The sequence below is a fragment of the Amphibalanus amphitrite genome, unplaced genomic scaffold (genome assembly GCF_019059575.1).
Source record: "Amphibalanus amphitrite isolate SeventyFive unplaced genomic scaffold, NRLGWU_Aamphi_draft 000941F_arrow, whole genome shotgun sequence".
In the NCBI taxonomy this organism is placed as follows: Eukaryota; Metazoa; Arthropoda; class Thecostraca; order Balanomorpha; family Balanidae; genus Amphibalanus; species Amphibalanus amphitrite.
The window spans coordinates 242,867-270,147 of record NW_024882435.1 but is presented as its reverse complement, the minus strand read 5'-3'; the positions used below and the strand labels follow the sequence as shown (position 1 = coordinate 270,147).

The following is a 27,281-nucleotide window of genomic DNA, read 5'->3' as shown; positions in this document are numbered from 1 at the left end:
TCTTGGCATTTATTTCAATCACGTCACAAATACAGGCGAGATATTTCGACCGATGAATCATGGAATTGGAAGAACATCTCCGGGCTGGAGTGCAGTGTTATGACACAAACACACACTATGCTGCAACCAATCCAAGGTAGGTAAATATAACAACAATGCATTCGCTGACATAACATAAAGCCACCAAACAAACAAACTGCTTTTAGGGAAAATCCGCTTTTTGTTATCAGTTAGTCATGCGCGAAGCAAAAGCAGTGTTGGGTCTATAGCCATTAGCCAATGGAAATGAGAAAAGCAAAACAAAATATATAGGTAACAATAAAAATGCTGTGTAACAACGTCACTCACTCATAATGCGTGAGCGGCAAGAAATTATCACAGTAACGGCCATTGGGGCACTTCCTAGATAAGACAAGCAAAATACCTTTGCAACTCTATTAATTCGATCGGACGATCAATTAAATGATATTTGACCGATAACTCCCTTAAAACAGTACTTCCGTCCACCTTACAACAACCCTATCAGCTCTAACTTTAACGTTATCTATACCAAAATAAACATTTTATCGATACAGATATCACAGGATTACTCATACGCGATCTCAGGTTCACAGCACGCAGCTTCTCACTGCTCATGACCAGTGACCGTAACTATCGACCCACTAATCGCCGGGGGCTACGTCTGATTACAGTCCTATTTCGACATCGATCCTACCACCAGCTTTTACAGTGAAGTCCGCGCACGCTTACGCAACAAATGCGGTATCGCGGCTAGCACGAGGACCGTGTCGAAATAAATCATGACATATTATCCAGCTGCAGTCGTGTTAGCATTGATCGAGCGGTAATGTAGGGGCGTTTTAATGTCCCCAAATCGCAATCAAAGTCTGCCGTTTAGGTCGCTATCATTCGCGCCATGGACATGCCAACATTTCCCCAGAGCGTTGTTGTATACCAAAACAAAGATTTTGTACAAACATCACAGCATAAACGCATGTCCTTATCAGGGGCTGCAAAAATAGACTTTTCTGAATTCTGACTAGCTAGCAATATCACAGCCATCGTGTAGCAACGCAGGCCATGCGCTTTGTCAATTTCCTATCACATCATATCAGCTCAGTGCACAAAAATATCCACCGTCTCCAAATGTACACAGACGAAGTACGGACAAATGTACACAGATGTACCCTAAGAGAAACACCAGCTCCAATAAAAATTATCAAAACAGGTACACAGTTTCATTCCGACACGGCCGCATCTGCGGGGGTTACCGACCGACAGGCTGGACGTCGTGACACCGACCATCAAGTGCCCCGACTCCTGCCGCCGGACCTCACCCGCCGCGCAATGACACCGGCCGTGGGGCGCCGGTCCGGCGGGGTCAGGCGGCGCCCCTGGCCGTGGGGCGCCGGTCCGGCAGGGTCAGACGGCGCCCCGGGCTACATCACCAGCCGGGGAGGGCCGGCCACACCCGGCGGCCGCGGCGGCCGGCAGCCCCTGCAACAGCACCGCGCCGGGTCAGGTCAGGTCACCAGGACAGTTGCACAACACTGCAGTCCGCCCAGCCAGTCGAAGGCCTCCGCAGGTTCATAGCTGGGCGTCATTAGCTCCTGAATGATTGGAACTGACCATGCAAGGCGCAGTTCGGGAGGACGGCTGTAGCAATGTGTAAGCTCAGTAGGTCAGATGCAAGGCAATTACATTATATGACTATAACGCTTTTCAAAAGACTTAAAGTTGATGAACATGCAGACACCGAAGAGCATGAATTTCAATTATAATTTATACTTTATATGACTAATGAATATCTTTTGAACAGGAACAAGGAGGCCGAATCTTTATACCTATGTGCTGATAAATGGATTCATAGATATAAAAGACTAGATGGGACATTGGCAGTGTTTTAGTGCGTGCGACTGGCCGCCATGTTTGTGAGGGCGCGGAATCTGCGGCGCTGTGTAAACACTACGGGAGGAGGGGGGTATTTGAGACTGATTTTGTGGTATTTTTCGGCCGAAAAATGCTAATATTTTTTGCTCACGGCATTCTTTGGAATGTGTAGATTGTGGAACAAGTGCTGAAATATGCTTATCTATTGTAATTTGGCTACGTTAGCCTTAGACATGTTGCACTGTTGACGCTGATGAAGAATAGGCGGCACCAAAGGTAGATTTGCTTGGCATGCCTGTTTTAGATTTAATTCAGTTCCCATGTTTTTTTGTGCACACCACAATCCTTTAATTATTCTTGCATGGATAGAGCATCAGTCATATGATTTTTCACAAAGAAAGCTTACCTAGATAGGTACCAGAACATTGGCAGCGGAAAGCAGACTCATTACCTACACTTGCTTTGCCTGCTCACTTTCTACTGTTGCCTTCAATGGACAATATTTATGAAGTAAGAAGGTTTTATGATTATAGGTTTTAAATTAGTACTTTACTTAATGTCATCAGTTAGTATTAAATAGTAGTTCAGTGCCAAACGAAAAATCCATGCACTATGCCAGATGCCTCGGGGGCTCTTATCCGCTCTGGGTTCAGAGTGCAGTGGCATACCACGCTCACCCTCAACCAGAGCTGATAGCAGGGGCGGATCCAGGAATTTTCGGGAGGGGGGGCGGCAAGTTGAAATAGGGGCGACCTGGCAATCCGGGGGCGCCAAACCGTCGTCAAAATCGAGAGTTTAAAACCCACGCCGTGCGTTGTCACGTCCCCCTAGGTTTTTCGCAAATATCTTTAAGACGGCTGCGCGCAGCGCCGCCGTTTTGAAGATATTTGCGCCCAACCTCTGCTTGGATCGCCCAATCCGTCATAGGGAGGCTCACTTTGCTGAAGTCGCCTCATTTCTTCTAAGAACGACCAATTTGCTGTAGGCGGCCCACTTATCTGGGACGCCCATTTTTTTGCTAGAAGTGCCCCTCTTCTTCCTGATGCGTCCCGCTTCTACTGGGAGTGCACCTTTTCTGTTAGGGCACGCCTTTGCTGCTGGGGAGTCGCTTTTTCTACTGTGAATGGGGCGGCCCTTTCCTGTTCGGCGACCCCTAATTCTGCTGGGGGCGCCCCATTTCTGCCCAACTTTTGCTGGGGTGCCCCTCTCCTGCAGGGGCACTTATCTTTTGCTAGAGACGCCTCTTCTGGGGGCGCCCTTCCACTGCGGGGGACGTCTCTCTCCTGCCAGAGGCATCCCTTTTCTTCTTATGGGGCTCCTCTTTTTGCTTGGGCGCCCCTCTTCTGCTCGGAGCGGGGCACCACTCTCCTTTTACTGGGGCACAGCCCCTCTCCTGGGGTTGCCCTTCCGCTGCCTCAGGGGCGCCCCTCTTGTGCAGAATATACTCCTTTTCTTCTTGTAATGAGGCGCCCCTCTTCTACCGGGGGCGCCCATCTGCTGCTGGGGCGTCTGTCTTCTGCCGGATATTGTCAATGGGGCGCCCCTATCCTGCTTGGCGAGCCCAACCTCTGCTGAAGGCTCCCCATCTCTGATCAACTTTTGCTGTGGCGCCTCTCTTCTGCTGGGGCGCCCCTCTTCTGCTGAGGGCGCCCCTCTCCTGCAGGGGGCTCCTCTCTTCTGCTGGGGCGCCCCCCTCGCTGGGGCGCCCGTCTCCTGCTGGAGGCTCCTTGCTCCTGCTGGGCCCCCTCCGCTGCCGGGGGCGCCCCTTTTCTGCCAGTGGAACCCATTTTTTATTATAGGGCTTCTCTTTTTCTTTGTTGGGGCGCTTATCTGCGGTTAGGGCGCCCCTCTTCTTCTTGGAATGGGGGCGCCTCTCTACTTTTGCTGGGGCGTCGCTCCTCTTCAGGGGGACACCTCTCCTGCCAGGAGTGCCCCTCTTGAACAGAAGGCATCTTTTTATTCTTGTAATAAGACGCCCCTCTTCTGCTGGGGGCGCCCATCTGCTTCTGGGGCGACTCTGATCTGCTGGGAATGGGCAATTGGGCGTCGCTCTCCTGCTTGGTGAGCCCAACTTCTGCTGGAGGCGCCCTATTTCTGCTCAACCTTTGCTGTGTCGCCTCTGTTTTGCTCGGGGCGCCCTCTCTGCCGCGGGCTATGGGCGCCTTTTTCGGATGTCGGGGGGGGGGGCGGCCGCCCCCGTCGCCCCCCCCTGGATCCGCGCCTGGCTGATAGATAGTGAAAATGCCAGACGTCGTGATATCTGCACCAGTGAACTGTGTAGCACATTTGATCCCAATAATGAACAGCACAGGGGTGACGTAAAAATGTGCGTTAGTTGGAGCACCTAAACTCAGATTGTCATTACCTAATTAGTTTTCACATTGTAAAGCTTAAACTACACTTCATGCTCTTTTGGCTCACCTGTTATCAGTATCAGTAAATAGGGTATTAGTAAATCTGGCGTTACCATCAATGCTAAGTGCTAACAAGTAAATATGAAGTCCAAGGAAGATAAAAATCATAATCTTACTTGACCAAACCTTACCTACTAACCTAACTAACCTACAACCTACAAACCTCAACCTACATACAACCTCCATACCTACAACCTACCCAGCTACAACCTACCAACCTTATATGTGCCGACGGTGGCACCAGATTTATGGATACCCTTATTTGTTAGGTACTTCACTCCACTTCTCATTTTATTTGAAGCTCATTTAAATTCTTGTATTTAAGTCTGTGTAAACTATTATTTTAAAAACCTGATGCTTTTCCATGACTGTAATCTCACTGTTTGCTATGTGTATTTTGTAGTGTGTACTGTGTGCAAATCCAGTATCCTACACTTGTATGCTACAGGCCTTGTTTTGATCTGACTAACTGTTAATATGTTTCAGCTTTAAAGACTAGTATCTTTTGAAATTGAAATTTGCCTCTCAGTCTCTCAAGATGCCAAATAGATGTGCAGGATTTGATTGCTGACAAACCAGGGATGAGGCTCAAGAGTCAAGAGATCACCCTGCATTGGCAAGTAAAAGCTACAGACTCTTGATTTTTTATATTGTTACAGGTTATCTGTCACCGAGAGCGATTGCTGTAGTTCAATTTATTGCATCAAAATTGGCAGAATATGACTTCACTGATCACTCTGACGTCATTTCCGGCCGACCTATGGTAGCTACACAATTTTTATTTCTATAAAATGTTTCAGATTGATGCAGCCGAAGGTACTGCAAGTTTCGTATTGACACGTCTAGTGGTTTAGAAATATTGCAATAAATATATATTTTATTTTTTCAATATATAAATGTAAATATTTTATTGCAGAAAACAGGAGAGGGGCTCTGTAGAGCCCCACCCTCCAGTCATGCGTGGGTAAAGGCCTATCAGTCACTAAAACCAGAATAAGTGCAAAAAATTATTACCAAATGCCCGGAGACTGCTTTACCATTGCCAACATGTGTGTGTGTGTGTGCGTGTGTGTGTGCGTGTGCGTGTGTGTCAACAATGTTTTAACAACAAATACAACACTTGTGCCTGGCGTATGTTAACACTAAACACTATTAGCCATATTTTATTGATACTAATCGAACCTTCCAGGTGGCTGGAACAACCCCAGTGCCGCACAGTTCTGCGGGATATTCCGGCACCTGCTCCACCGCTGCGGCGTCCGGCCCGGCAGCACAGGGAAAGTGGCAGCCCTCGACCCGACCAGCATCCTGGCAGTCGGTCACACGACCAGCGGACGGGGAGCCAGCCTTACTACCTCGGCCTCCACCACCTCAGACAACGGTGCCACGGCACTCCACATCATCACGGAGCACGACTTCCAGCCTGGGCTGTCGTCTGGTGGGCAACATCGCCACCTACATCGCAGGGTTCGTGGTGAAGAAGGCGCTCGACTCTGTCAGCTGTAGCACCTGTCAGGAGGCCCTGGTGAGCGACATCCAGCCGGACGACATGACACAGCTTTACCACCTCTTCATCATCTCTGCCAGATGAGCTAAGGTGGGGACGGGTTACATGCCTGGGATCTGACTGAGACCCGCTCATACCCTGCCGAAGTGTTGGTGATTTCAGCGGTCAGCTGTCTCTAGCCAGTGTCAGTGAGTCGCGGCCAGCTGCCGCTGGAGTGGGTATCTACCGTCGATAGCTGCTGTGTGGCGGATAGCGTGGATTTGGATGGACACTTCATATTAATGAACAGATCAATGTCTGGCCGATAAAAGACGTATTTTGTCGATGATTGCTTAGTGACTGAGTGGGTCCACTGGCGACCAATGCAGTGGGCGCTGGGTTAACGCCTCGCCTCTTGTGACCGTGTCGATATGTAGCACTGTTAATTGCCGATTCGTTGCCGGCCGTCTCTGCTCCGTGGCTGGCTGATCCGGCACAAACTGGTGTTCGTGGCTGAAGGCGCGGCTACAGTTACACTAGCTCGCCACGTGCCTGTGCGACTATCGTCGGTGCTGTCTGCAAGGGCGATGTCGGTGCCTGTAGGGGGCGCGGATTGATTCAAAGTGAGGAATGGGTCATCGGAGCTCGGGTCAGGTCATGTTCGGCTAAAATAAGCGGATTTTGCGATTTGCCGCATCCGGGTGAATTTCCTTGCCTTCTAGTGCATGTTTATGCATTTTACATGCGTTTTTTTAGTGTTGATGTCTAGATAACGTGCATTTGCCTCGAGGTCAAGGCTGCGCTTCATATGGGCAGTTTTCGGAGCATGTTGCTCATTTTATTCGTAATCCTTAATTATGTTTGCGGATTTGTGCCCGCAAATCATTTTTTAAAGTAAGATTGACACGGGATTCGAGATCGGAGCCCATAAATACACTTCACATGACCCGCCATGTGTCAAGGCCATCCGAGGTCATCTAAGGTCGCTGACCTTGTATGACCTTATGTGACCCGGTTCGCTAGATTTCGAGATGAGGTTGATTGGGAATGATGTAACCCATTTCGCCGACAGTTCACGCGTTTTGGTCGATTTTATAGCGAAAGATCTCAAACTCCAGTGACTTTACTGGTTCGATTTCCAGTGTTTGACCTGACCTCCGAGTTCACCTGTTGACCTAGTACCCTGAAATTTGGTATCACTGGTTTACTCACATCGCGGACAGCATACCTATTTTTTCCGTTCTTGCTCCGTCGAGGGGCGAACGGCTGGAGTTCACTCCGTTCACCCTGGCTTCCCCTACTCGTAAGACGCTGACAAACTACGAACGGGTGAGAGCTAAAATTGCACTTATTGTCGATCATTGTCCATTGCATACTGCATACATAGATATAAAGTATGGTAGCCATAATGGGAAACGAATTTAATCTTAAATTAGCATGCCAATTGCATCTACCTTCGGTGCCGCATATCCTTTATCAGCGTCTTCAGGGCTATATGTCTAGGGCTGATGTAATTACATTACAAAAAATACACATGTTTCTGCCCCTGTTTCACAATCTACTCATTCCAACGAATGCCATAGGTAAAAAAGATAAACACTTTTCGGTCGAAAAATACCACAAAATCTGTCCCAAACACCCCCCTCCTCCCATAGTGTTCGCACAGCGCCGCAGATTCTCGCCCTCACCAACATGGCGGCCGCTGCTACGTATTCGCGAGTCGCTCCCGACATGGGGGTGCCCTATCTAGTCTTTATATCTATGAATGGATTTTCGGGTCGACCTAATAATGAATATTAACCCTCACCGGCACAGGAAATAGATGCACTGCAACTAGGTACTCAGGTTTTGCGTACATGTTGCAAAGACCTTAGAACAAATATGGATGATAGTTGGTAGGTTAAAGCTTCGCATCCATTCCTCGTGTGTATATAAATATAGAAAAAATCAGTTTCGACACTAACGCACGAATATATTTTAGTTAAATACATGATCCACTCTTTTAGAGTCAGGCCAAGGTCATTAGGGCACCGTCAACATTCATTTCAATTTTCTGACAAAGTAGCATTAGGTCACACCATTCGTGCAACCATGGATTGCGGAGTGGTCAGTCATGCCGGCGAGGGTTAATTAAAGTTTTTTTTTTCTTAGCAATTTACTTACCTTCCTGCCGCCGTCTGTCTCTGGTTGTAGCGATAGATCTGCTTTATCTCCGTCCTAACAAGGACGTGTCTTTATATAGGATGTGTGCATGTTGTAACCATAAGGTATGCCACTTTGGCATTCCACTTAGGCATCGCTAATCGCTATCGCGTTTGGCATGACGTCGATATAATGCTATTTTTACAGTCAGCCTGAAGAGCAAACGCCTAACGTTTGGTCGGTTACAAGTTACTCTGGTCTCAGCAACAAATGGATTTCCTTCAGTTACTGATAGGTACTGAAGGCTGAAGCGGTGCCGTGCCAACAGTTCATTTTGTCGAGGTCGGGGTATGAGTGACGTCTACTCCAGTGGCTCAACGCTATTCATCGGACTCCGCGATACCCCGATAACCGACTCAAAACACCGTCAGATGTGCAACGCACCCCATTGTTCCAGTTGTTGTGCTCACTAGTTATCTGATTTGCACAAATCATGACAGCTGGGATCGCATTTAGCTGTGTAATGACGTTATCTAAGTTACACCGTAACGTTCTGATAAGTGAGAGATGAGTAGACATGGAACATAAACGCACCGTGCCCACACACCGGTGTGCCCCTAAGCTCTCCCGTTCAGGTGGTCGCTGAAGCTAGCAGTTCGTATGTCGCCACGCCGCGGCCCGGTCACGCTGAAAAGCCCCGTCGTCTGCATCCACGCGCCTTTGACATTGAATAGAACCTCCTGATTGTCCGTCATCCGCCTGTCAAAACGCACTGCTCCTGCTATTGCGCACCTGCAAAATGCAATGTTGCAGCAGCAGCAGCGAGAAGGTAAGAGCTCCGGAACGACCCTGAACTTGTTGGGTGACAATAGAGCGAAGGCTGACTGGATAACAGGCGCATTTGTTTTAGCTAGCGCCGGGAGGGGTAATATACCTATCACCTAATCCTCTCCTAGCAGTGTCCCAGCAAGCAATTTGGTTAGGCAAGCAATTTGGTTAGGCTCAAGTCCGTTTTGCCCCAACTCCGACATCGGTGTAAACGGAACGCCGTCGAAACAGGGGGTTTGGGTCGATAAGGCTCTCTTCCGGTTACCCTGTCTTTGCCGTAACGCTCCGGAGTTAAATGGCTTTCGACCGTCAAATCCGGCTTAACCCTATTAGTGGCAGGCTCCTGGCTACCCCATATTAGTGGCAGGGGGGGCTGTTTACGACCCCCCCTTGATATCTCGAGATCTAACCGGCCGATTTTCAAAATTCAAACGGCATTCGATTTGGCTCAACGAGATCTACATTTCTAAAAAAAAAATAAAATTAAAAAATGTCAATAGGGGGGTAGAGGGGGGTAAAAACGGGCAAATTGCAGATACATTTTAGACTGTTTATCACGGCCAGGTTTCTGAACCAATCTTAACGCAACTTTTGCCGATCGATAGAGAATGAACCAGGAATTCACATGGATCCTAAAAATATGCATTTTCAAAAATCATAGGCGGATACAGATCATTGAGATTGGGGGTACACAAAAAGTATAGTAAATAAGGTTTTTGTTGGTACTGTTTCTAAAAAGGGTGGCAATGGTCTTGTTATGTTACAATTTTCTTATGAGAGAACGACTAAAATTGTATTGGTCATGCATAGGCGGTGTCAGGGCACCTATGTTGGGAGGTAAAAAATAACCCCCCTTTTTGGACGCCTGGATCCGCCTATTATAGCAAAAACGTGTCAAAAGGGGATGCACAATAACTTTGTATATGTTATCACATGATACCTTTCATTCACTGTTCGTAAAACTGGTGCAGCATCGTGATCTTCGCCCAAATGACTCGCTTCACGAATAGGACCCCCAATTCCCAGTGCTCTGGAGCCGCCCCTGGTAAAGTTATGAACTTGAAATTTTCAGGGAATGTGCCTAATTTAGTTTTAGGAAAAGTCAGAAAATTTCAGCATCGTAGCTTCAGCGGTTTCGGAGATATTCCCGAAAAACCTGAGGGGTGGATAAAAACAACCCCCCCTGCCACTAATAGGGTTAAGTCCGGCTCCCTGCCATGGGTTCGGCTGCCTCGTAGCTGCTCTGGCTTACTGTGGCTGAAGTACGGTTGAGGCACGACACAGCTAATGCGGCTTTCAAACGATGAGTGTTAAACACATTTGTTTTACGCTGTATGTCCAATAGCCGATATTGAAATTCAGAAACTCGTTGCCTCCATCATGCCAACCTAGCCAAACGAACTAAGTTTCAATGTAATCGTTCCGATCGGGACGTTTAGGCTAGGTGTATGTATGGGAACGGCGGGGGAGGGACCTTTGCCTTCTTTTTAGATCGAGGTCACTTGGAGTGACCAACGACCCGACCTGGCCTAAGGTCAGTCACACTTGTCCTGAAGACACGCCAACGTGTTCGAAAAATAGCGGGCGATACAAAAAACAAAACAAACAAACTATGGAACGTTCAACATCTTACACTAAAACGGGCTGGGATAAAACGGACAGGAAACAGGCGAATCAGTGCATATGTTCGCAAAGCGTGTGAGGATGCACGTGCCACAAAGCATAAAAAATCCGTAAACCTAAACCTAAAAAAGTCCTTCAGCGATGATCTAAAAATAATCATATAGCACTAGGTAGGTAGTGTACTATCCGTACTTGAAGTGATCCCAGTGAACATGTAGGTGCACGTAATTATTTCAGAGACCAAATATGTGCGTCAATTAGGGGAAGTTGGGGCAATGCCGGAGTTGGGACAAAGCCGAAATTCGAGATATTTCGAAAACCGTAAGACATGAATGCCACCTGTCAGTGATGCTCTGAAGCTTAAGTGACTACAATTATCGCATGTTTGTTACGAGTCGTCATTAGGAATACTTCGGCTGTGAGGGCGCCAAGAGCGTTTTAAAGGTACGCGTTCCGTGTACTACATGCGCCTTTGAAGCTGCATTTCTTACTCATTATGCTACCGTTTGTCTGGCCAATTCGGTCAAGTAATCTTCAGCATGTCTTTGCATAAGTGTGCTGCCTATTTGAAATTTATACGGCACGTTGAAAAGTTATTGGCCTGCAAATGAAAGTATGGCTGGCTGGGGTAATGCCGAAAACGTGCAATTACGCACGTTAAAGCACGCTACGTGGACTTTACTGCTGTAGAATAGCAACGCGAATTTTTAGTCACACAAATTACACTTTCAACCGACACAACGGCCTGTTACCTATAAGGAATTATTTACCTGGCATTTTCTTATTATATCACAAAATTATAACTTCCAGTGTGCACCAAGCGTCCTCAAGCTCTTAAAACGCGTGTCAGCTTTGATAAATTCTGGATAAAGTTTGAGATAAAGTGGCAAAACATCAATGTCGGCATTCCCCGTAGATCATTTGTCCCATTTTCGGCTTTCCCCGCAGTCCGGGGCAACGCCGAAAAAGTCACTTCTTTGATATTTTTAGTTTGTGCGCTTAACGGTATGCGAATTCATCAAATGCGCCTGGTATGTTTGAAAGGCAAAAGACTGGCCTCTCGAATGACGCCAACAAGAATAGCTTATGTTGTCTACCTTGCGTGCTACGGGCGTCAGAAAAAAAGTATTCGGCGTTCCCCCAACTTCCCCTATTACCTGCACCTGCATTGTACCGGTACACCCTAACCCACAATAGTCTCACAACGTAACATCTCTCCATCCAGTGAAAATGCATTAACACGAGACTGTCCCATCATTCAACCTGACCTCAAACGTCCGAAATTTGAAGGGACTACGATCGACTACAGGGAATTTCTACCTAGCTGCTGCACACGATTCCCGTGTCCTAGATAAAGTGATAAAAAAATTTGTAACCCCTAAATGCCAAAAAGATTTGAGCAAACATGTTCATCTACCTAACGAACAACTTACTTACCCCTGCAAATCCGGAACTGGCCCTATACCTCAAACCTTTCGCTCGGTGCCGAGATGACCGTTACCGAAATGAGTGTATTCTCCACTGCTACGAGCAAACATCCTGACACACTCATCACAGCGATTTTGTACACTCTCACGAGCACAGTCTACAAATTCAAATACAAAAATGTGCACTACGGCTGGCAAATGAGGGGGGAATGGGGTTCAGATGAGAGCAAAGTAGCGTCCACAGGCGTGGCGCCGATGACTGAGCGCGGAATGGGTGCGGTGCGTCGGGCGGCGCGGGGCCGGAGCGGAGTCGGACACTCACCTGGTGCGGCGCAGGACGGTCCGGACGGGGGTCGGACGTGGCGGTGAGCCGGCCGGACGGACGGGCTCGGGTCACCGGAGAGCGCCGGGACTCGGAACTGGACGGCGGAGAGCGGCCTCCCACCCGCCCGCTGGTGCACCGACACGACCGGACGTCAGGTCTGGGTGGTTTATTGTGAGAGAGAGAGAATGGACGCGGGCAGGAGACAGGACAGCCAACACAAAACGGACGCACGCCGTTACAAAAATATGACACATCGCGTCCGTGCGCGTCCGACTGCGGTTCGCCTAATGATAGCCTGGGACTGCTCGCCCCAGCAGCTCGCCACTGCCATTACCAACCCACGCGCCCCCCAGCGGCCCAGTGTCGTCTGGATTACGGAACGGCGGCGCTGCCACAGCAGGTAAGCGACTGAACTACGAAAGCGCGGTTTTACCAGAAAATGTTCTTCGAAGTTGCCGAAGGTGGGCCTGTGCTGAGACACCACCTCAAACGGTAACATTCTGGACATGATTCTACGCTGAAAACGCCCATAAACGCGCATGAGAAAGCGATAGTCGTCAAAGAAATAGCCAAGCACTACAAAACTTCGTCGCAAGACCGATGTAAATGCCAGTCGATTCGCGATACTAAGTGAAATCAAAACAATAGCACTGGGTAGCGCCTCGCCGGCCTCGACAGCCGCGCGGACGACACCGTCACACAATCCTCACAGATGCTGAATGGAAACACACAGGCGCGCGCGCGCGCGCAGGATGTACCGCTAAGAGCCGGGATGAGGACCCACCCCGCGGGCGACGCGCGACCCGGCGCCGCCGTTTACCCGGCGCTCTACAGTACACATCTAGCAGACACGGGAGGCACGCACGCGCGCGTGCGGCCGGCACGCGCGGGGACGGGACCCGGTAGCGCAGGATGTGATGGGACGCCGTCTAGTACGGCTGGAACTTGTTACGCTTCTGGTCGCGCGGTGGCGACGAGCCGCCAGGCGGCGCGCGCATGCCGCGCGGGTTGTAGGGCTTCTTGTTGACGCCGGTGGTCTGGACGGAGCCGTTTCCGCCGAGCAGCTCCTGGAGCCCGCCGAGCGAGCTCAGGTTGATGTTGGTCAGGGCGGAGAGGGCGTTCAGGGCGGCGGGGTTCTTGAGGAGGTTGGCCAGCGGGATGGCGGAGGGGTTGAGCGCACCGCCCTCCTCGTCGCCACCCTGTGCGCCCTCCAGGTTGGCTTTGTGCATCTCCACGCTGCAGGGATAGAGAGAAGACGGCCGGTGCGTGATCGGGATGGGTGGGACGGGGCCGGGCCGCGCGGGACAGACGGGAACGCTAACTACCGAATATAAACAAACAGAAAACACCGACAGAACGGACGCATGCTGTCAGTTGTGGGGGACGACATTTAGATGGGAGTTCGTAGAAGAAAACGCAACTGAATAGACAACCAAATAAAATGAATGTCACAGGAGTGCCAGAAAGGAGAAATGAGGAAGCCGAGATAAGATATAGCATCAGTTAAATAATTTATTTGATAATTTGAAGAGCTGAGTGCCGAAATTTCGAGGAAATGATATAGAGCACAACAGGAAAGTAAAAACAGCGGGAAACCGGAAATCATGTGCTTGAGCAGTAAGAATAGATCAGGAAAGCAGTTACACATGATCAGGGCAACAGGGCAGTGCAGAAGTCAGTGGAGGGGACGCGGGGACACTGGTACACGGGTTAACGGGACCTATCCGGTCAGTAACTAGTCGGGACCTGACCAGCGGGAGTTCCAAGGTGCTCCGACCGGTCGCACGGGTATGTCAAGAAACGTTCGGCTGCGAAGAGGTCAGGACAGCTGCTGCCGGGAATTACAGATCCCGTCCGACACAGGACACTAGAAAGGGAGCTGATTTCTAGTAAATAATCGGGAACTCGGGAACACGTCAGCTAAAACGAGTTCACAATCCTGCTCCGGCTGGGATCAGGACCTGCGCTATAAGGTACAGGTCATGTGAGCTGCGGAATTCAGGTACAGATCAGACAAAGCTGCAGAATTCAGGTACAGGCCTGCAGTGCAGCTGGCTTCAGGAACGGAGCTGCGTAATTCAGGTACAGGTCATTGTTAGCAGCAGGGTCAATCGTCAGGAATCAGGACCTGCGGGAACAACCACGCAGGGCTCAGGTCAGACATTCGCTACACCACGAGGACCAGCCATTATCGGAGCGGTCAGAACAAAGAACAGGATCGCCCAGAATCATGATTAGTGCGAGGAAAGACATGATAGTTGAGAAGTGATGATTTAGCCGAACTCGGCAAGGAAAAGTTTAATTTGTAATACTGATTTGCGTATGGCGTTAATTTCACCTAACCCAATACCACTATAAGACCGCGTGTTCTACCCTCCGTTTGTCCAAGGTGTTTTCTATGTTTTCCATGTGTATAGTGTTTAATTCATGCAGCTCGCCGAGTCTGGGCTCCGCCCGGGCGACGTTCCAGCCCGGCCGCAGCCCGCCGGCGCCTCCAGCGCTGGTGTCGGACTCTGCCAACAGGACGCACACACACGTCCGGCCCTCACCTGGTGTTGATGAGGTACTGCGCCAACGCCACCTGGTCGCTGGTGCCCTTGATGGTGATGATACGCTCCTGGTGCGTGGCGTCGTCAGTGGAATCGTCAAACTTTGAGATAGTGATCATCGCGCCAGTCAGTTGCCTGCCGGACGAAAGGGGGCGTTACAGCAGACGCCGGCGGCAGATAGGTATCGTGTCTGTCTCGAGAGACCTTGGTATCCCTCCTCTCAGGCAAAGGCGTCTATGCAGATCGAGCAATCAATAAAGCACAGCCTCTGCCCCCAAACCAGCCCGTGTGACCATTAAATAAAATAGTCCGCCTCCTAAAAATTTGGGTGACTTCGAATGTCTTAACACTTGCATATCGCCGCGTCCTAACCCGGCGACCCTCAAGGCAAATCTGCGCCCGCGGTTTCCATCTTACCTGATCTCGGCGATCTTGGTGCCGCCCTTGCCGATGATGCAGCCGATCAGCTCGTTGGGCACGGTGATCTCATGAGTCTGTGTGCCGGGCCCGCTGCCCTGGGGCGCGCGCAGCTGGGAGCCGGCCAACGCGGCGAGAGCCGTCACCGCTGTGGGTCAGAGAGGAACAGAGCAGAGTCAGACCAGAGCTGAGGCGACAGCAGACTGGCGAGCCCACGATACAATACATGAACAATGTAGCTAACACGGAATGACAGTTCTACTGCAAAAATTTCACAACACCAAACAAGTAGCGCCCCCAACACCAGACGTCCAGCTGTTCCAACAGCAAAACAAACATCTCCAGCCACCGTACACCCGGCCTAACAAGGCATTGGTTCTTAGCCGTCGCCACTCACCAGATGTGCTGGCCTGCAGTGAGTTCTGCGGTCCGCCCATGCCTCCGCCGCCGCCCAGGTTACTCAGTAAACCGGCCAGAGGGTTGTTGCTCTTGGGCTGCTGGAAGACGGGGTCTCGGTCAGGCCCTCAACGTCTCGATAAAAACATTAGGTCTCGTGATACATAAGCTGCTGTCGCATCAGAGCAAACAACTAAAACACGATAAATGAGTGGAAGAGAAGTAACTGGCAGAAAAGACAGCAATAATATAACATTTTATTTGACACTTCACCCAGTGACTGATGGCCACGCCACAGTGTCTCCCGTCCTGGACATACCTGGAATCGGCTGGGTGCCGGCTCGTAGGACTGAAAAACGGCCAAACACACCAGTCAGCATTGATCTACTGCACAGACGGGACTGCACGGCCCTCATCGTCAAAATGACTAGCCCTCCCTTCTCATGGAACCTTGACGAATGCAACTGTAATTTGAGGAGCTGATGCCATGTCATATTTTAATTATATAAACAGAAAGCACGCCAATATATGTGAGATATTCTATGATGAGTCTGTCTAATAACCATGACACCCAGATAATCTATCACTTCCGCCCCACCACCCCACCTTCAGCCAAAAATACCAGTGAGGCCACTAGCCAGACACTCAATCCATCCGCGCTTCCCGGCATCCCAAAATTCCTTTCGCGTTACTCACGTCGTGGCCGCCGTAGCCGCCGCTGCCGCCGTACCCTCCGCCGCCCATCTGGTTACCGAACGGCGGGTTGCCGCCGAACATGCCCGGTCCGCCGCCGCCCATGGACGGCTTGGGCCGGTACGGGATGGTGGCGCCCTTGGGCGGCGACTCGAGCATCACGCAGCAGATGCGGTAGACACACTGGGTAACAGAGTCCCCGGTGCCCGATAGCGTGACGGCCCGCTCCGTGGAGTTGGGCAGCATCTCGCTGGCCACCTGGATGCTGGCACTGGTCGCCTCTCGGATCTCCTTGATCTTGGAGCCGCCCTTGCCGATGAGCGAGCCGCACTGGGAAGCCGGCACGATCATCCGCACCGTGATGGTCGTCTTGCCGCCCGAGCCGCCACCCTGTCGGAGAGTAGTGTCGATCAGACGACGCATTGTCAGCAGAGTAGCTGATGCAACAGCCCGAGGCGCCTACAGACCAACAGTTTACCTTAGCATTCAGTTACTATCAAATGGCTATGAAAAGCTCACGGTGCGTAGCGACGTAAAAGCTCACAGTTCGTAGCAACGTACAAATACAGAAAGCATACACAAGAATAATACACCCACAAAAACATACAAAACAATGACCTACAAAGGTCATCAAATCATGAGGGCTGTTCACGGGCCCTGTGTGCGGTCGGACCGCACACAGCCTCGAAGCTCCGCCCACTTCGTCCCTACGTCAGCCTTCCGTCACCGCACACAGCGATCGCTGTGGCCGGTCGGGACTGGCCACAGCGGACCGTCCACCGCACGCAGCCGTGACGTCAGAACCGCCTACCCATCCCCTACCCCCACGCCTGCTGGACGCACCGCACACACCGCACGCAGCAGTGTGCGGTGCCCGTGAACACCCCTATGATCATTACAGCAGACTCCTACAGGCTACAACAGAGCCCAGCTCTAACTACTCGGACACTCACGCCGTATTCGTTCTGGTTACGTTCGACCACCTCCTCCAGTTTCTGGGTGATGAGCTGGAAGCCCTTGAAGATGGCCTCCGAGGTGCCCATGACGGTCACTATCCGCTCTGGACACGAGCCGTCAGAGATGTTGATCTTGGCGCCACTCTGCGCAGACGCACCAGACACGCGGTCAGAGTCGGCTAGATCAGATATCAGCAGGATCAGATGTGTCAGACAGTAAGCGTGGTCAGAATGGTCCGGAATGTCAACAGGGCCAGAGCGTCAGCGGGTTGTCATCGAGTCAAGAGCCAAAAGGGTTTGAGGGTCAGCAAGGAGCCTGGTGATCAGATGGTTGAGGTGTACAGTCGACAATAATTTAGCGGAGACAAAAGGTCTGTGCGGTCTCACTTGCCTGTGCGGACAGACAAGTGAGCGACAGAGTTTGTTTGTTTGTTGGGGGTCAGGGGCACGCCGACAGAGCGACAGAGTCAGGGGGGGGGGGGGCACTGGCGAGGCGAGCACGACAAAAGCAGCAGCCGATGGACGAGCGCAGAGCCCTGGCTGTATGTTAACATATTGGAGCCAAACCAGAGATGATCACACTGTCATGGAATGGAGCAGAAAATAGACTGCAGGTGGCCAATGGTAGAAACGGTAACAGGAATATCGAAATCAGAGGCGTTTCGCTGGATAACTAGTTAGAAAAGGCGAGATAACCTTAGAATGTTAAAGCTGCACTAGCACACATTAGCTGCACAAGCAGCAGCACCTTCATTACATGACTCACCGACCAGAAGACAGACGCAGGAGTAAGGTAGAAGGATGGATATGAGACCAGGGATCTCTGGATCAATGCAAAACAAATAGACAGATGTTAGAATTGTGGAAAAGTCATGTTCACAGGTTCAAAAGCTTGAGATTTTATCAATTTTCAGAAACACTATAAAAAACCAAAACTCGATGAAAAATGGAAATGAATACAATGACTACAGTACTGTATCGGTCAGGAACGGATGGTTGTGAAAACAGTTGTCCCACACCCAGCATAAAATAATTGAGGAGCTTCTGAATAGGCTTCAAAACAAATAAAACACCATTTGAATTGCATACATCCGTACAATGTAATATCAATTAATTCCACTAATGTTCACTGATTTTACATGCACCAATAACATTTAATAATAGCAACGACATACCTCTTCCCTGAACTTCTTCACAATTTCGCCTTTCTTGCCAATGATGCTGCCAACCTCCTGGAAGAAGGGGGATATTCATCAACATCACAACAAAACGCCTGGTGGTTAACCCTCGCCCATATCGGTGTTTTGCCATCCGCGAACGTATGGGGGGGGGGGGGTCCGTTAGACCCCCCCTTGCCGTTTAGCCCCTGATCGAGCTGGAGCTTCACGGGAAAAAAACGAGCGTGTTGCCCGTGACGAGAGGAAGCCGGTGATACCCAATTTTAAAGGAAGGGTGCCACCTTTTGGACACAACGCAGTTTTTACAAGATTAGCCTCACATGAACCTAAAAACCGGCTTCACTTACCTATGCTCGAGACGGTCAGCATTGAATCCGCACGTGAAGTTATCATTTGCGAGTTTTGCTGCCAGCATTCGGGCAGGCAAAAATCTTCAGCACTATTTCCTCGTCGTGTTAAGGGTATTTTATAAAACATGAAATCAGCAAAGGTATGTATAAAAGTTATACTTTTGAAGCATGTTTTATCATTTTGAAAGGGTATATTTTTTCTTTATGGTATACACTTAAGTTTTAAAATTTTAATTGGGAAGTTTTTCTAGTAAGTTGCATGAAGGGTGAAGGGTTCCATAGATCTCTTAAGCATTGTAAAGGAAAAACCTTTACTCGACTTATTTGATGGTGGCAAATATGGCCAACAGTTACCTACTTGGTTACCTACAACTTAGTTCAAATCATGTTATCTTCTTCCTTTTTATTTGTTCATCTTTTTGTCTCAGTTGCGCCATCAATGCAAATGGCAGAATGATGATATGTTGCCATGACAACAGGATATGCCAGCCGTCCTAGCTGCCACATCAAACGACCTTGAGTTGTAGTGGTGATATAAACAACGATCTTTTTTTGGCCAATGTATTAAATGCAATGTTTCGGTTTTTTGTATATTGTGGACGCGCTAACCACGTCTAAAAATTCAAATAAGTAAAATAGATTCATAGAACAAAAATTTCGGAAGGTGGCACCCTTCCTTAAAGGTCCTAGGTTGCTGGGTGACCATCCAGGTCAGGCCAATGACCCAAAAATAGGGAAAATCGGGACCTGTTAAAACGTCATAAAGAATGGCTGCTATGGGGTTTTTCGGGGTGCTGATCACGAATATCAAGTTAGTTCTGATCACAAATGATGTTTTCATGCATTCAGGGCAGGTCAGATCAACCAGTAGGGGTCCTACCGAGTATTCGTAGTGTCAACCGCCTCTGACAGCTTCGTAACATGTTATGAAGGCACCAAAACTGCTTCGTAAATGTTCAAATGGTTGTTAAATTCGAATTCAGCTCCAAAAACTGGCCTGGAAACATGTAAAACCCGAAAAAGTGAACCGAGGTCATCAACGGTCAATGACCTGACCTTCAGGTGACCTTGACACCCACCCTAATCCATGGGCCCAACATCATATCACATGTTTGAACGCTTGAAACCACGAAAAGACTGCAAACGCGCGGCAAATGCGAGCCGACATACGCCGAATCGCGATTCCAGACAAACATGGTATCGAAAAGTAGGTCACATGTCAAAGGTTCTTTGGGTCAGGGCCATGAAATGTTCAGGGTAGGTGTAAAATTGATTAATGCGGGGGTACTGAAAGTTTCGTCGCGATCGACCACTTTTTACGCGATTTATTCGCGAAAAACCGAGGAGAAGTCCGGACCAGGGGGAGGCACTCGCCTTGGCCGTATATGGGCCAGAATGTCTAACGATTTCCGCCATGTTGTGTATACCGAAGTCTTGAAAAGTTGATCACTGCAATCAAACTGCAAGCATGAAGCAGCAGCACTTTTGAGTAGTGTACCTCTCACTAAACTGCACCTCTGCTACCGTACATGCAATTTATATTTATGGTATACACAACATGGCGGAAATCGATAGACAAAAACAAGTCACCAATGCTCCTTCCAGTATATATTAGAGTTCAGTGGTCCGGACGGGCGAGGGTTAGATAATAGTTATTCCTGACCGGGGACGGGATGATTGAATGCTCCGAGGGCCGTTAGGCCCGAGGTGCTTTTGCTAAAAAAGCGAGGCGACATTTATTGAATTCCGCCCCCCCCCCCTCCCGTTTTCGCCAATAACTTCTAAACGCGTTACGCCAGCGACGTCAAACTTTCAGTACCTTATCATACATCAATTTGACATGTTCCCTGAAAAATTGAGCGAACTCTGTCGGAAAATTTTTGAGAAATTGACGGTTTAGTGACGTCTTGTTCGCCATTTTCGCCTCAAAAACGGCAAAATTTCAAACGCCGCTAACATCTTCATTTTTTAAGGCATCAAGACGTAACAAAAAAGGTTATACGTGATTCTACTTTGTCTATCAAATGGTTATCTCGGTTTTTTGAAAATATTGGATTTTGGCCCAATTTTTTTTTCTAAAAAATTGACTTTTTGGGAAAATAATTATAAAATCCAAAATGTTGAGTGTATCGAAAAAAAAAAACAGAATATATGTCAGCGAAGTGGTCTATGTGCACCTACATACCAATTTTTAGAAGAATCAGTTAAAAATGTGGGAGTTATTCAAAATTGTATGACGTCACGACACACAAAATTTTTATGAAAAATGATTTTATTGGAAGTTCTGGACCTCGTGCGGAAACAAAAATAGCACTATTCGATTCACCGTGAAAAACTGCATCAGATAGACACCTTTTTAGGCCTTAACCCGCGAGTTGCTGGGGGGGGGGGGCGTTAAACGCCCCCACTTTTTTCGCCGGGCCATAGCATAAAAACGGCGCGCCGCAGGCGCGCCAAATTTTGGGTACCTGTAGGGAATTGATTGAAGTTTATTGTGACAAAGTTTCAAAAAAATCGGTCGGGAAATTTTTGAGATATCGAGGTTTTAGTGACGTCATGATTTCTGAGTTTTCGACCAAAAACGGCATATGTTCAAAAAATCATATAAAATCACAGAATAGACATATAGACATGCCGTAAACGCCATTAGACTGCCAATACCATGGATAATCAAATGGCTATCTTCGATTATTGATTATCGTTCCGCATTTTCCAAAATCTTGATCTGAATCTTGGCAATTTCCCGTGACTACCTCACGACCATGATACATGAATTTCTTAAATTTAACTTTTTGTGCCAAACACGTACACATAGGATAAAATGAATGTCACCATCGTGTTCTACGCCCCAAATTACCTATAAAACATGTGTCACAGGCTGCGAATATCAGTTTTGATTTTCGGGGATATGTGCCTGCCCGGTTGACCTGACCTTGACCCTGACCTATGCTTGACTGACCCCTGCATGGAGCTCACACTCTTGTAGGCCTTATATGATGGATTGTGCACCGTTTTGACAGAGTTTATGACGAGAGGCGCCCATTGCGAAGTCCTGAAACCCATGCTACTGAAAGCCCGATTTCAGGTATTTGACCTGACCTTGACCTGACGTGTGACCTCAAAATTCAACTTTAAAGTACTCATCTGAAGCGTCTCGTCGCGTTCTTTCGTTTGCCGCCTCGTGCGTTTCGCTGCGCCTATTGGTTCTCGAGTTATCGGCTGGGGGCGTTTAACGCCCCCCCCCCCCCCAGCAAACGGTGGGTGGCGGAATACCCCAGCAACTGCCGGGTTAACAACCAACTTCAAAATTTGACCTCACCTGACCTGACCTCGACCTTAAATTCATACAGAGGTGGTCCATATCACTTATTGAGTGTGCCTATTGAATTATATGAGTAAAATGACCCATAAAACATGTGTCGCACATGCCCTTTTCTATATTTTGTTTTTGGTGACCTGACCTGACCTTGACCTTTGAATGACATTGTATGCAACAAATATTGTCTTGGTAGTCTAAGAACACGTTTTGGGCTATCAGTCTCAGTCCATTCTTCGGCAACTACGGTGCAAGGCCGATACTGTAGAAACTTGCATTTTGTACCCTTGACCTGGGCGCGTATGGCTGAATAGCCCAGCGGGGCGCGGGTTAAGGTGGTGTCCTGTGCGCAATTTTCTGGTTCAATATTCAATAGTAATACATATAACCACTCGCACAATGCTTCTAAAATGTTTTGAACTTTTGTCAAAAAAAAACATGCAGAGCATTTTTCTCCATCTAACATATCGACACCTTTTTTTAAACCCCACATGTGCTCTCCCGTGAATTTCCGGGAGGCACGAAAGATCTCCTTTTAAAAGTGTCCAGTCGTCCGATCCTGATCAAATATGTGTGTTCGTAGGCCTGTTCTGGTATTGCTTTATTTGCCAAGACAGACAAACTTGAGAAAAATCGAGTGATTATACCTTTTCTGAAGGTCTCTAACCAACTTGTCTGAAATTCACCGGAGAACAAATGTGGGGTTTAAAAAAGGTGTCGATATGATCATGAATGACATGATATATGACATTTGATGGTCGCAAAGTTTACCCCTGGTCACATCGAAATTCCGAGATTTATGTTTTGTAAATCACGTCACTCTGATCAATCCATGAGTTTCCAAGTCACCTATCAATCAGTGTAAGTCTGCCGTGCACGAGAACATTTCACCAATAGCAGCTCCTAATAACCCTTTTTTAGGTTAGGTCACTTGACAGTTGACACGACCTGGTGGTGACTGATGACCACCTGACCTCGATTGACATGGGTCTCAAATTGTTTGATAGATGTACCAAAAACATTCATGAGATGTTTGAAGAGAACTGAAAAGGGGGGAGGGGGATATTCAGACAGAAGACCCCACTCCTCACTCCGGGAATGTTCATAATAAAACAAAACCCAATTTCTTCAAACAGCATTGCTTTCAGGGCGTCAGACCGTAAAGGTCATCACAATTCATAAGTACACTCGGGGGCAGATTGATGTTCCACCACTCCCTACTCATCGGGCTCCCATGGCTCAGCACTGGCTACTGCCAGTGGCAGCACTGGCAGCACTGGCACTGGCAGGCAGTGCTGAGCAGTGCTGAGCGCAGGCAACACTGGCAGCAGCCAGTGCTGAGCCATGGGAGCCCGATGGGTAGGGAGTGGTGGAACATCAATCTGCCCCCGAGTGTACCAGTAAAGATACCCCTCTTAGGACTGCAAACGAGCAAGCAAACGAATTGCAGAAGTTGCGGCACTCCCTTCCTTATACTGATGGTAAATGATAAAATATATTATGTAATACCTTAAACCATCTCAAACAAAAAGCAGTGGCCTGCCATTCATTCAGTGATCAGCAGAGAAGCTTCTCCACAACAAGGAATTAAAGCCGGAGTCCACAAACAGGCATAGATTGCGGTCCACCAGTGACAAAGCCGTCTGTGTGCGCCAACTTACCTTTCCCTGCATCAGCAGGCGGACAGTTAGGGTGGCGGACGGACCACCATCCGACGGCATTCCCATGGCGTCCACAGACATAGTTGCTGGATCACAGTATGTGCCCACCAAAGAACAGTACACAGCCTGAGGGCAGGGAGGAGGGCCAAACATCAATACAATGGTCAGCAGTCACTGAACTCAAACACACATTGCACAAAATGCCGGGCATGTAAAACACCAGTGAACAAACAATTAAAATTTACCATAAACTTGACACCATTCAAAAGAACCACTTTGGGGTGGGTGTATTGTTTTGTATTGAACAATCATGAGAGATCCACATTCTCAAATTGTGCTGTGATTACTCTGATTGCTTTCATGTCTGTCTCAGCACATGTTAATTACTGTTCATACTAATTTTCACCTTTTCACTCAATCAATTTTCAAACCTATTTCCCAAGGTCAATTACTTGGGGGCCCTACAAATATCTGAGCTTCAAAATTGAGGATGAGAAAAAAAAATTACTTGATGAAAGCACTTCTACTGACTATTGAGCATTGAGGCCATTCTGCTAAAATAGGTTTGTTTAATAAAATGCAGACTTTCTTGAAGCTCTAGAGGCCAGGAACTTTAAACTTCATTTTAAAGAACCACACACAAAAATGCATTTAACTGGATGCTGTGATAAGATCATTATGAGAATTTCATAGCAATTTTCTTTACATCATAACAGCTGTGGGAATATTAGTTATCATTTCTAGAGAATGACCTATGGGCTATTACACCTTTAATTATATCTAGTTAGTATCAACATAGAAAAGCATTACTGCACATTTAATTAAAAGCAGTTTGTAATGATACTACATCATACAACTACACAGGTTAGCTAGGTACCTAGGCACTGCTTTCCCTATAAATATCCACAAAAAGAGGATAATGGTTTAAATGGTCACCCTAAAGATGGTTACCAGCAATTTGTTTGTTATATTTCTAGGGAGCCATTTAAGATAACAGGCCTGAAAAAGAAAGAAATTTGAAAAGCCTACAGTTTGTTATTTAAATAGGCAGGAAAAGTCAATTGAAGCAGACTAAATTTTAACAAATTTATTCTTATTGGAAAAGGAAACATCTTATCTCTGTGGCCGCTGGGCCTCCACATCACCTGTCAGCCAGTGGAGGAGGGGGAGGCAGTCTGAGTCAACCCCTTTACATTTCTGATATTGATGCCATGTGAAAATCAAAGCTTTGCACACATTCCTGCAGAGGCATCCATAGCTTTCAAAATTTGGTTTTCATCACACTTGAAATGAGGCCACAGTGATGGCAGAAATCAAATAAAAGATTTGCATTTCTCACTTTCCTCACAATGTATCTGCTATACAGGACTGAATAGGTAAATGAGACTAATAAATGAACAGGAACTAAGTTGAAAGTGTACTTTGATGTTTCAAAAGACAGCAGGTGCAGTTAAATTTTCAGTTTACTACTCAGCAAAATCTGGAACTAGGACTAAACAACTGGAAAATATGGTGTGCCAAATTCAAGCCCGATAATACTTAATACCATGTTATCTGAAAAAAATAATTGTTCATGAAAATGAATAAAATTACCCTTCACTCATCCAATTAATAAAATTATTATTTTAAAGGAAATATACCTACCACTTTCAAACTTGTTTTGCTAAAGTTTTATGATTTTTTTAAGCTTAAATGATCAGAAAATCATTAATATTTACATTTGTAATAATTATTAACTATTTTTCAATAGGAAGAAATATATTCAATCTTAAGTAGAGGTTTAATAGTGGTGACGCAGAACCTTATCATGCTTTGGCCAATCATATTGCATAGCTCAAAAGCAAACGCATCCAGATTGTCAAAGCTTAGCCTCTGCGACAAGTGGCTGCATTTTAGGCATTCTTCTACAACTGACACATTCCTCTGCATGGCACTCTTTTAGGAACGATAAATACCAGAATATTTGCATAAGACGATCATTGGAGCGTAAAGCTTTACACTCCTAACGTGCTAGTCTCAGCTTAAGCTACAAACCTGCTATTACAGCTCAAAACCCCATGCTTAAGGCATGAGTCTTTTATATGTTTAAGTCAAGACCCTATCCAACTCCTTTAAAACCTGAGCAGTGAGCACGACCTTGGCCACCAACGGTGCGCCAGAATTGTCTAAACATGCACCCATCATCAAATTTTCAGCAACTGCTCAGGTAAATATCAATATCCAATTTACAGTGGGCATTATCGCAATACATAGCTTATATTTTTAATAGTAAATCAAGAATCTACAAAGCAAGGCTCACCTACCGGACTGCAATTTCGGTCAACCATGACTCTGACAAAACCCAACCCATACGAAAGCTATGAAACAATATTTAGAAATTCCGACAGCTAATTAACAATATTTTGGTATAAAGAGCTCACCTTGCTAAAACAAATTCACAGCAGACCAGTCAAGAATTGTGTCCAACGGAAATTCAACACAATGCACCAGGGTACGCTCACCGGTTTTCGGCGGCACGCGAACGGAAAGCGCAGAAGCTTTTCCCAAAAATATATTTTCATTTTTACCTCAGTTTATTGTCTGCCTCTTTTCCATCTTGTTTCATCGTCTGAATCATCAAATTTATTTTTAGATAAATTTAAGCAAGAATAAATTAATCTTTAAAGAATTTCCAGATAAGAAAGACTTTGGGTAAAGGGCTACGTAACTACAACTTTTCGGCCGACACCTAGATGGCAGCAAGTGTATGACATTGCGCTGTCGGCAAGGCTGTCGGGCTCGGGTAAACCCTAGGGGCTCGGCAGTTGGGTAACCACCACGGGGCGGGGGAGGGGGAGGAGGGTCGCTGGGGTCCAGCCCCAGCCCAATAATTTCGGATCCGCTATTGCCATCAATGTACAGTCTGTCTTAAAAGTACCGCGCAAAGTGACGGTGGATGAGTGGATCCATCAGGCCTGACCGAGAAAGGGCCTGCTTTAATTTGAAAGTCACCGACCAATTGAGCTAGGGAATGGACGAGGATGTTAATTGCTTCGGTGACCCAAATTTAGCAGGCCCTTCCTCAATCAGGCTCGATGGATCCACCGTCACTTTGCGCGGTACTTTTAAGACAGACTGTACATATAAAGTGATGTGGGTTGGACCCCTCCCGATCATCCTGAGAATGTGGCGGAGCCTTTGACGGTAGGAACGGTCGCCACATGACATGAGACAATCGTTTTGTTACTTTTGTTTGTTTTGGTTTGTTGGGTAAGACCCTTTCGGTCTGACAAACGGGATGACAAAAGGCGCCGGAAGGACGATAGGAATTAGGGGGAGACATTTGTCCATGGGCTGGACAGGTACTCTAATGCTAGTCACCGGGGCTGAGCCCGCCCCAAAGGACAGGCCGATCAGCTCCCCAGGCCCCAAGTGCTCACTGCACCCGGCTACGGGTGCGCTCCCTTGGGAGCAGCGGTGCCGCTGGCCCGCTCCGAGGGAGCAGCCCGCATGAGATAAAGTCTGTCCAGCCCGGACTGAGGGCTGCGGCGTGGAGAAGGATTCGAATGTCCTGAGGATGAAAACGACGGACGGGTCGACAATCGTTGCGTTTCAGGACAGCTCCAAAGGAGTAGCCATGGCATCCCTCTG

The 27,281-nt window shown here is 47.8% G+C and overlaps 1 protein-coding gene and 1 long non-coding RNA gene across 8 annotated transcripts; one reads left to right on the top strand and one right to left on the bottom strand.

The window, feature by feature from the left end:
* Positions 1 to 261: 261 nt before the first annotated feature.
* LOC122368348 (poly(rC)-binding protein 3-like) lies at positions 262 to 26,210 on the bottom strand. Of its 7 annotated transcripts, none has more exons than XM_043342204.1 (11): positions 26,072 to 26,176; positions 23,652 to 23,777; positions 18,322 to 18,378; positions 17,913 to 17,969; positions 17,144 to 17,290; positions 16,194 to 16,580; positions 15,817 to 15,846; positions 15,499 to 15,598; positions 15,102 to 15,249; positions 14,685 to 14,819; positions 262 to 1,497 (listed from the first exon to the last, which is right to left on the bottom strand). In XM_043342204.1, the coding sequence occupies exons 2-11, from the start codon at positions 23,730 to 23,732 to the stop codon at positions 1,440 to 1,442; spliced, it is 1,200 nt and encodes a 399-aa protein (XP_043198139.1). In that variant the 5' UTR covers positions 23,733 to 23,777; positions 26,072 to 26,176; the 3' UTR covers positions 262 to 1,439. The 7 variants fall into 7 exon arrangements, with proteins under 7 accessions (XP_043198139.1, XP_043198140.1, XP_043198141.1 ...); XM_043342200.1 differs by lacking the exon at positions 262 to 1,497 and adding an exon at positions 11,881 to 13,371 and having other exon boundaries at positions 26,072 to 26,183; XM_043342201.1 differs by lacking the exon at positions 262 to 1,497 and adding an exon at positions 11,881 to 13,371 and having other exon boundaries at positions 15,499 to 15,595.
* Positions 1,898 to 7,554, top strand: LOC122368349. The gene is made up of 3 exons (XR_006254228.1): positions 1,898 to 2,166; positions 4,791 to 4,924; positions 5,494 to 7,554. It is a non-coding gene; the product is annotated as an uncharacterized LOC122368349 (long non-coding RNA).
* Positions 26,211 to 27,281: the final 1,071 nt, after the last annotated feature.